We start from the raw sequence: 10,146 nt of genomic DNA on the forward strand, positions 1-10,146 counted from the left end.
ACGCCCCGCGAGGCCATCATCCGCGCGCGCGCGCTGCTTCTGCAACTTGGCCTCGCCCACGTCGCCGGGTCGCGGATCGGCGGGAAAGGCATTAGAGGTGTCTCGGGCGGCGAGCGACGACGCGTTTCCATTGGCGTCGAGCTCGTCCACAACCCGGCAGTGCTCCTGCTCGACGAGCCCACATCAGGGCTGGACTCGGCGTCTGCGTACCTCATTGTTGCAATGCTCAAGTCCATGGCGGCGGGCAACGGAAAGACGGTTGTACTCACCATCCACCAACCCGGATTTCGTATCCTCGAGCTGCTCGACCGGGTGGTTCTGATCTCGGACGGCGTTGTACGGCACCAGGGGTCGCTTTCTTTGCTGGAGAAGCGGCTTGAGGATGGGGGTCACAAAATTCCTCCCCATATAAATGTCCTGGAGTACGCCATGGACGCGACGGAGATGTTAACTATTGAAACACAGGTGCAGGGGAGCAGCCGAGTCCAATTCTCAGCTTTAGGACAGAACAGAGAAAAGAATAACTGTTACTTCGCTAATTCTCGCGTTAGCGAGGTAGTAATTCTCGCGGAAAGATTCGGGAAGAACATTGTCAGAACCAAGGAGCTTTTTATGGCTAGAATGATTCAGGCGGCGGTGGCGGGATTAGGACTCGGGACTATATTCATGAATGTTGAGAGCCAGCAGGCAAAAGTTGGATTTTTTGCCTTCAGCTTGACTTTCCTTCTGTCTTCCTCGGTGGAAGGCCTGCCCATGTTCCTGCAGGAGAAGAGGATTCTCATGAGGGAGGTTTCTCGTGGAGCTTACAGAGTGTCATCGTATGCAATAGCTAATTCTCTGGTTTACCTTCCCTTCCTGCTGCTCGCTGCCATTCTCTACGCTTCTCCGGTGTACTGGCTGATCGGTCTGAGGAGGGAAATCGACCATTTTTTTTTCTTTTTGCTTGTTGTTTGGCTGGTGATGTTGACGGCAAACGCCTTTGTTGCTTGTTTCGGCGCGCTGGTTCCGGATTTTATAATGGGGAATTCGGTGATCGCAGGTCTGATGGGCTCTTTCTTCCTCTTCTCTGGCTACTTTATATCGAGGCAGAGCATACCCAGGTACTGGTTATTTATGCACTATCTGAGTTTGTTCAAGTACCCATTCGAAGCTTTGTTGCTTAATGAATTTGGCGGAGAGAAGGGAAGGGAGGTGTGCATGCAGGGTGGGGACAAGGGATGTATGCTAACTGGAGGGATGTTCTTGAGACAGCAAGGAATGGAAGAGGCGCACAGGTGGTCTAATCTTGGCATGATGTTGGGTTTCATTTGTGTTTACAGAATTATGTCTTTGGTGATTCTTTGGATCAAGTGTCTCAAGATCAGAAGATAGATGTTTTGAGTGATTTTAGAGGGTTGTAGGTATTTCAGCATTCTTGGGCATTTATTTTATTTTGATGTTTTTTCTTGTTTATACGGCATATAATAATAGTTATATTTCTATTAATGTGATATAAGTGAAATTTTTTTTTTATTTTTCTTAATATCAATTTATTTAGGGAGTACAGCATTTTGATTCTGGAATTCTACGTTTTTTCTTGTGTGCACTATTGAGGGATAAATGTCATTGGGCTTTATGAGTTCAAAGATTTACAAGCTTAGATCATGGTAGTTAAATTATGTTGATAAAGATCTTAAATGTGTATAAAAAAGTGATGTTTTTAATATGATATAAAAGATTTAAGTGGTATAAACACTAAAAGGAATTTTTAGATGTTCAAGTATAATGGATTTAAATATTGTGGGTGTCAATGAGCCAAATTTGAAGCGGCTCGAATTAATAATTTATTAAAATCCACGAAAGCAAGTAAAATTATTAATTTTTGAAAGTTTATTTATTCATTTGAAAATCCTTTTAAAGGTAGGATAAAACCAACAGGCTTGCTTTCTCAGCAGTGCGTAGTACTGTAATTGAACCAATGCACTCAATGAACAACTATGTTATATTAAGGTTTGATCATGTTCTTTCAAATGAACCAATAAACAAATTTGAACATAACGGAACTTGTTCATTAGTGTTTGAGAACAAACTCGTTTATTGTTCAAAAAGCAACAAGTTAGATACTCGATGCGAAGCTCATTCTTTTTATTATTTTTGATCGGACAGTCTTTTATTTTTATCAATTATTTCAACAATTGATGAATAATTTCAAATTATAAGTTACTTTGTAATATTAGTTCATTTAAGTTTTTTGGGTCATGTCAATATGTTTCTTTATATTAGAATTCATTTTTGTGAGAATATATCTATTATAGACACTAGATGATAACACGTGAGTTAGTCTATTTGCTTATCTCATATACAAATTATATGATTTAATCTATCATTTATTTATAAAATTTATATTTTTTATATGAAAATCTAGATATTCATTTGAATTATGTGCTTGTTCAAATACTTGTTGTGAAAACTCGAACAAATCAAGTTCAAACATTAAAAATTTTAAATAAGTCACGCTTGAACAATATACCAAGGCTCTACGCAAGTTGAAGCCGAATTTGAACAACTTAAAATTGTATCAAGTCCAAATTACGATACTCGGCTCCGCTTGGTTACAACCCTGATAGTACATAGCCATAACATTTTGAAGTATTTTGCTTCCTCTTTATATTTAAACAACACTAATAAACATTTTCTTCTCCATGTGGCATTAAATGGAAAATTTGGATTAGTTGATTAAATGCAAAAAGCGGTAGGCAGGATGGATGGAGTTTATGCACATAACAATAATCATCCATTTTTTGTTTATTTTCATATCTAACCAAAATAAACAAATCACTTAGACTAGATGGGATTTGTAAAAACTCTTGGAGCATTTACATACATACCACCAAGTCTTATGTATTTATATGTCTAACATCTAAATTGTGTTTTTCTATATTTATACAAACTAATTTTTAGATATCATATAAAAGATAGCCCTATTTAAATAGATAAGTGCTTTTTTCTTTATTAATTAAATAATTTGAGCCAAAATAAGCCGACTACGATCAACAAAATTTTTGTCGTGTTGGGCTCATTTACAAGTTGAACTCAAAAAAATTTATTTGTGATCGGCTCTTTTACTTGAACAAATTGATGACGAGCTACTTAGTGAATCAAACATAAAATATTCACTAATGACGAGCATTTTTTACCGCCTTAAATTTATAATACAGAATTTAGATATTTTATGAGTAAAATACTCTAGGTGTGGGTTCTCTAACCCATGAACGTAATTCTATAAATATTGGCCTTTTGCTTTGAACATAATTCTATATTTCCTCTCCTATTGAATCCAAATATGCAGAGACCTGTTGAGTCCAAATATGTAGAGAGAGAGAGAGAGAGGCAGAGAGCCCACAGTAATGCCACAGTTTTGATAGAGCAAAATCTAGTCTTTTGTTATAGAAATGACCACATATTTATAGATTTTAAGGGTACTTAGTATAAAATTATATGTTTTAACATTTGCGCTACAAGTTATTATGACATTTTTATAATTGTAACCGACTCCAACACCTTTCCATATTCATAACTTATATTAACGTGGTTTTGCATCCATAATTGCTTTAAAAGGGTCATTTGATGTCGTCGTAATCCTGTCGTTTGGTCAGCTGAAAGCTTTTGGTAATCCGACAGAATTTTGGTCGGCCAAAAGGTCATCAATTGGCCTTCTCTAGAAAGTCCTGAGTAGTGGCCCTCTAGATGTTAAAGTGAACTTGTGTGGTCAGGTAGAGGGTGTATCACCGTAATCTGACGACAACTCTCCTTGGAGAAGTGGGGTTCTCAAAGGACATTCAATGGGAGCCCCTTCGGCCATTTTATGAAGAGTTATGGAATCAGTTGGAGGAATTGGTTATGAATGACTGTTCAGTTGGTTGGATTCCTTCTATTTCTTCCTTGGACTATGCTAACTTTCGATCTGTTCAGAGTTTTGACCGAAGAAGCCGATGCTTAGTGTTTTCGCATTTTAGTTATCCCGATACACTGCTCTACGGTATTCATAAGCGAGAATCATTGGATTTTTTCGAGATTCGTGCAGACATATTTCTGTACATATACCACTATTTAATCTCTATCTATTGGCATATGAAGAGTTTAAATTTCAAATTTTACATATATCACTTTTTTAATGCATGAAAACGTGAAATGAAGAAGTGATATTTTTTATAAGATATAAAATATTGGAGTGATAGAAACATTAAAAGCAATGTTTAGATGTTAGATATACAGATACAATGGAACTTGGTGGGACGTGTACTTTATGTAAATGCCCATTGATTTTTATTTATTTATATATTTATTTTTGTTTTAGCCAAAAGATTTTTAAATGAGAAGGTTTTTTAGTTGCAATTATTCTATTTTTTTGTTAAAAGTGGTGACTAAACCTCGGATGTTAATGCTGAAATATCATCATTAGATGGTTCATATTATAGCAAATAAAGTCTAATCTAGACACAAAATTACTTCATTCTAAAGTTGTAGATGCATAAATCATTTATATCTTTTGGGCATGCTTGATTAAGGGAATAATGTCTACTTTTAGAGGTGTGGAGCACTTTTTTTGCACTCTCCTATAAAATTTGAATATGTACTTTCTTATAATATAAATAAAAATAGTTCAATTCATTTTACTTATTTTTTCACATTTGAAATGTTTAATTTTCATCTTGTTAATAATTTTACATGAATTTAATTGGCCATGTTAATAAAACAAATTGACATGACAATAATAATGTAATTCATATTTAATATTTGATTTTAATAAAAGTATAAAAAAAATAGATTTGACAACCAAATATTAGCATTATTATTTTTTATTAAAATTGTATTTACCTGAAAGGAATAATAAGAAAATTATATTGGGAAAATTTTCTATAGCTCACATATGTTGGCTATTTGAGCCATATTATCTATTTTGTTAGTTTTGATGATAACACACATATCTGTGAATGATCAAACATATGAATTAATTTTTCAGGTGCATTCATTTAATGTACATGCAATTAAAAAATTGGATAAGGATTTGAGCATAAAAGATCTCAAGATTGATCAAGATAGATAACTTAGACCTATTTATGTTTTTTTTTTTTTGAATTCCCTTGTTTGTAAAGATATACCCTAACAATTATGATCTAATAATTACTTAGTAAAAATCATTTTTTTTCATAATAATAAACTATTATTTGATAAAATAATGTTAGAATTTTATTATGTATTAAAATTGTTTTAAAAGCATTCATTGCTTATAATTAGTCCCACTTTCTTTATGTTAAGGTTTCTATTGAATTCAAAAATCTTATAGCATATACTCTCCTCTTACTTTCTTTTTAAGATTAAAAATTAAGGAAAGAGGTCTCCTTATATTTATTTGAAGTGCTTTACATATTTGCAAGATTATATTTCTTGGTTTGGAAGCCTCTAAGCAATCAACCAAACAAACTCTCTTGGAGTCTTTAATTATGCTTTCTTCTTTTCAAATCTTTATTTATGCACTTATACTTTTCAATTTTTATAGTTTTTGAAAAAATCTATTTGTAGATGAATTCCTTCAAAGCATCTTAGATTAAGTTTTGTATAGATAAATTTATGCATCCGTAAAGTTAGTAAGCATGTTATCTTATTTTAATATTGGTCTACTTTCTAAATTCAATAAATATTAAAAATATCTTAAAATCTTTGAGTTTAATTCTATCAACTTAAAATAATAAAAATAGTATTTATATAAGCCAAAATACTAGTTTATTCTATAGTGAGCAAAATATACATTCCATTTATAAGTTGAGAGATGATTATTAATACATTTAAATTATCTCAAATTTTTGTTATGATTGTTTTGACAAAATATATGTGATTGTATAATCATAAAATTTTAAATATTTATTTTGCCTTTTATCTAAGCCATTTGTCTTAGCAAAAAAAATATATTATATTGAGATTGAGTTGTATTCACCCGTTGAAGAGAGTACTTAGGTTATGAGAATCTTCTTTAGTTTAAAGATGTGAGATTTATTGATAAATTTAAATTTATGTTATTTCTAGCTCAAGAGTTGGCTTATATGGATGTAGCCTAGATTAGTTGGCTAAATCACATAGAAATATTATGCTTGCTATTTCTTTTACTTGCACTTGTTTTATCTTTGCGTTTAATTTACTTCCCAAATTTAAAATTTTTATTCAGATAAAATTCTTATAAAATTGTATTAAAATAAAATTATGTATCTCATGTCAACATATTTTTAAAATCTTAACCCACCTACTTCTTGAGATGTCATAGTCATCCTAAATGTGGTATATAATTTAATGTTTGTCTTTTGGCTTAACTTCCTTGAGTAGATCCATATTTAAGATATGACACCAAAATTTCCAAAGTGTTCAGTTCTTAATGCTTAATCAACCTACTGATCACCATTGCTTGATAATGTTCCCTTTAATTATTGGTAAAATAAGATTTATATATTCTTAAGATGAAAAGACTTACGTATGTTGCATAAGATTAAAAACCAATATCATACACTCATTAGAGAAATACATGGATATAAAACTGAAATTTTTTTATGAATAAACTGCTTTAGAAAGAAAACTAGAAGATTTGAATACTAGGGCTAACAATACTTTATATTGTGCACTTCATTCAGTTGATTACATAATTTTTTTTTGTTAATACTGTAGAATATATATAGGTAAATTAATTATAACTTATGAAGGAACTAGTGAGGTTAGGGATGCTCACGTAAGTAGACATTTTTTTAGTTATGAGTTATTTCATATTTCTTCTTTTGAATCTATTTATGATATATATATATCATAAATAGATTCAAAAGAAGAAATATGAAATAACTCATAACTAAAAAAATGTCTACTTACATATATATATATATATATATTAATAAAAATAATCAGAACATTGCATTATCTTGGAAGAATATATAAGAACCAAGACTTATTCATAAGGATGCTAAATGCCTTCTTAGTTATGAGTTATTCATTATCTTAAATGCCTTCTTAAGGATTGGGATGCTAAAGTAAGTGTAATTAGAGAGGCTTAAATTTTATCTACTTATCCACTTGATTAGTTTGTTAGTTATTCAACAACATATGGATAGGTTATAGATCAAAGAGATAAGTGGGATAACTCTACTTAAAAGGAGTACGCTAAGACTATTGCTTTATAAGTTAAATGATAATGATAGGCTAATAAATTCAAGATTAGATATAGATAATGATGAGGTAGCCGTGTTTTCAGGAACACTTGGTCGCTTACTTAGAGTGAGAAATTATAGGTATAAAAAAATAAAAAAAGTATAAATTTTGAACTAAAATATCTCATGCCAGTGAAGTAAATATTTGATATCATCAAAAAACCATAGACATATAAGAGGAGATTATCCAGAGCATACTTATTCAAATAATAAGGAACTGGGTGTTGAGAAAAATAAAGACACAGAGTACTTTAAAAAGTAGAATTATGAGCTAGCCAAGATTTAGATGAATCACACACAAATTCATCACACAAAGAGGACAATATGTTTCTTATGGCAAGTGGGTTATCTAATTAAGATTCATAATTTTTTATTAACGAAAGTAATTACATATGAAAGCTTCATCAGACATGTGTGAGTTTTCTTATGTATAAATCTACATATTAGTCTCAAGTTATAAGTAATATAATGACATATTAACATACTATTTGTAATACTCAATGTGTCTTTTGTAGATTAACTAGTACATCTTTCATATTTAAATGAATACATTAAAACTCAACATTATTAGGCATATAAGTAGAAGAAATTTTATGAAAATTTATGAGATAAATTTTAGGTTTTAAAGAAGTTTTCTTTCTTAAATAAATAATTACACAATAAAGCTTCCAAGAAGTATAAGTTTTTCTACATAGCATTGTAGAAATTATTCTCATGATCAAAATATTGTAAAGAGAAATTTACACACTATGTGTAAAACTTGGTTCTCTTTTAAATTAACTAATACATCATCTAAAAAGAATACTTTAAAAAACATCATTAGAAAATTTTTTGCTTACCTTAATAACAACTTTAATCATTAATAGATTGACATTTTTTTTTGTCTATACTTAATTTATTATGATTTATTATTATATAAGGTTTAAGTTAATTTCAGTTAAAGTTACATTTTTTTTTTAAGTTTGGATTAAAATTTCTTTTTTCTTAGAGTTTGTGCCTAGTAATTAAATCTCAAAGTGGTACCATTGAGCCTAACTTCAAAATTTTGATTTGAATATGCATCATAATTGAATTGGATTGAATTGAATTGAGTTTAAATTTGACATGTGTTTGATTTAAGATTAAGCTGAACTGATATGGATTTGATATTGAGCTGAATTGGATGAAATTGAGATGGAATGATATTGTGCTGGGTTGGATTAATTTGATATTGATTTAGGTTGAATTTAAGATTGAGTTGATCTTAAATTAAGTGGTATAAAAGGATAGAGGATTTCTAGATAAAGTTTAAGCCCTGACCATAAATGACACTAAATAAGAGCTTATAGTTAGACCAACAGTCGGTTGCCAAATTAGAAATTGTCAGTCGCTGGAATGGATATCCCGACGTCCGATTTTAAAAGATGTTTAATTAAATTCATATATGTAATTTAGAAAATTTAATTTTTTAATTTTTGAAAATACAAGACAAATGATCGAGCACAACACTACAAGCAATATATCTACCTCGATGGATAGATACACTACTTGCTGGTGATGCTCGATTAAATAAACTAAAAAAATTATGCATCAATTTTAGTCTGCGAAAAATAATTTTTATGTTGACCAACAAATTTTCCCACCAAATATAAAGAATTAGGCTGGGTTTATATTACCTATGTTCTTAAATCTCCCTATAGAGGCAAGCTGCTATAGTCAATTACATCTTAAATGAACGAAGTCACTTAAGAAATTTTTTATTTAGATAAAAAACTATTGTCTCCAAGAATTTTAAATGATAAAACTTTTCAAAGATCGCACCAAGGAGTGTCAAAAGGGGGAGGCTCAAATTTGGAACATTTATTATAGAATCTAAAGGAAGAGAAACTAGAGGTTGTCAGAAATCCTGAGAAGAACCTCGGTGACTTTCCAAAGAATCCTATGGTTTGGCTTCAATTTTAAGAAAAACATTTTCAAGCTTTTCATCATGCCAATTGTATTAGTTAGGGCTTACATATGTGTGAGACGATCACACAAATAACCTGGAAGATATGTGGATTTAGGTCGTGACGAACGACAACCTCAAAATCCTTAAATGAGTTAGGGCTTAAATTGCACAACATGATTGTGTAAAAACCTAAAGATGAGTTGAGGATTTATGTCGCACTAGGCGGAAAAACTTGAAGTCCTATGGCTTATTATTTAATTTTAGGGAAAGGCTGTTGTAGATCTTCGTGCTGATGTTGAAGGATGCCCATAGAGTTAGCTCCAAGATCATGACTTGGAATAAAGTACAATAAGTCCAATTGTCATTCAAAATATAAAAAAGGTTATAAGAGTATTTAGGGAGCAATCAGTAGCAACCTTTAAATACTTTTGAAGTGTTTCAAGTTCTTTTGGACCTATTATATTGTCGTATCGATCACACCAATTTTAAATTTAGTTTCAATGAATTAATACATCTTATGCTTAGTGAACCTGATATTTTAATTATCCTAAGAGTGGGGTATTCAATTAATCAGTTGATATTTTACTTAAGAGTTTTGTAAGTAGATGCCCCTAAGGCAAGTTTAAGTTATTAAAGATTTTCACCCACCACTGAAGTTGGTCTTGTAGTATTAAACGTATTAATCAATCATGTCTTTCTCTTATAAACCTCATCAAATAAGTATAAATATCAATCCTACCTCACTATGAAGCCCTTATTATCTTTCAGAGATGAATTTCCAATTATCAAAAAATTAATTCAAGTGGAATTTACTCTTATCAAAAGATCATACTATGACCAGCCCATAACTTTAGAATCACCAAATCTTAATTGACTTCCACATCATGATAATTTATGAATTACAAATTTACCCTTTCATGAAAATGTGGCAAATTGGTTTCTACCTTTTAACCCATTTTATTTCAAACATCTAAAAGAGTTCGTTAGGATTGAAAT

At 31.0% G+C, this 10,146-nt stretch overlaps 1 protein-coding gene across 1 annotated transcript in view; it reads left to right on the plus strand.

The window, feature by feature from the left end:
- The window catches only part of LOC110038443 (ABC transporter G family member 10), a 2,182-nt gene extending 729 nt beyond the window's left edge, over window positions 1–1,453 (plus strand). The window contains exon 2 of the mRNA XM_020743290.1: window positions 13–1,453. Within this exon, the coding sequence (XP_020598949.1) occupies window positions 13–1,371 (1,359 nt within the window). The 3' untranslated portion in view covers window positions 1,372–1,453. The remainder of the gene's footprint in view (window positions 1–12) is intronic.
- Window positions 1,454–10,146: the final 8,693 nt, after the last annotated feature.

Source organism: Phalaenopsis equestris, unplaced genomic scaffold, assembly GCF_001263595.1.
Source record: "Phalaenopsis equestris unplaced genomic scaffold, ASM126359v1 Scaffold232831, whole genome shotgun sequence".
NCBI classification, from domain to species: domain Eukaryota; kingdom Viridiplantae; phylum Streptophyta; class Magnoliopsida; order Asparagales; family Orchidaceae; genus Phalaenopsis; species Phalaenopsis equestris.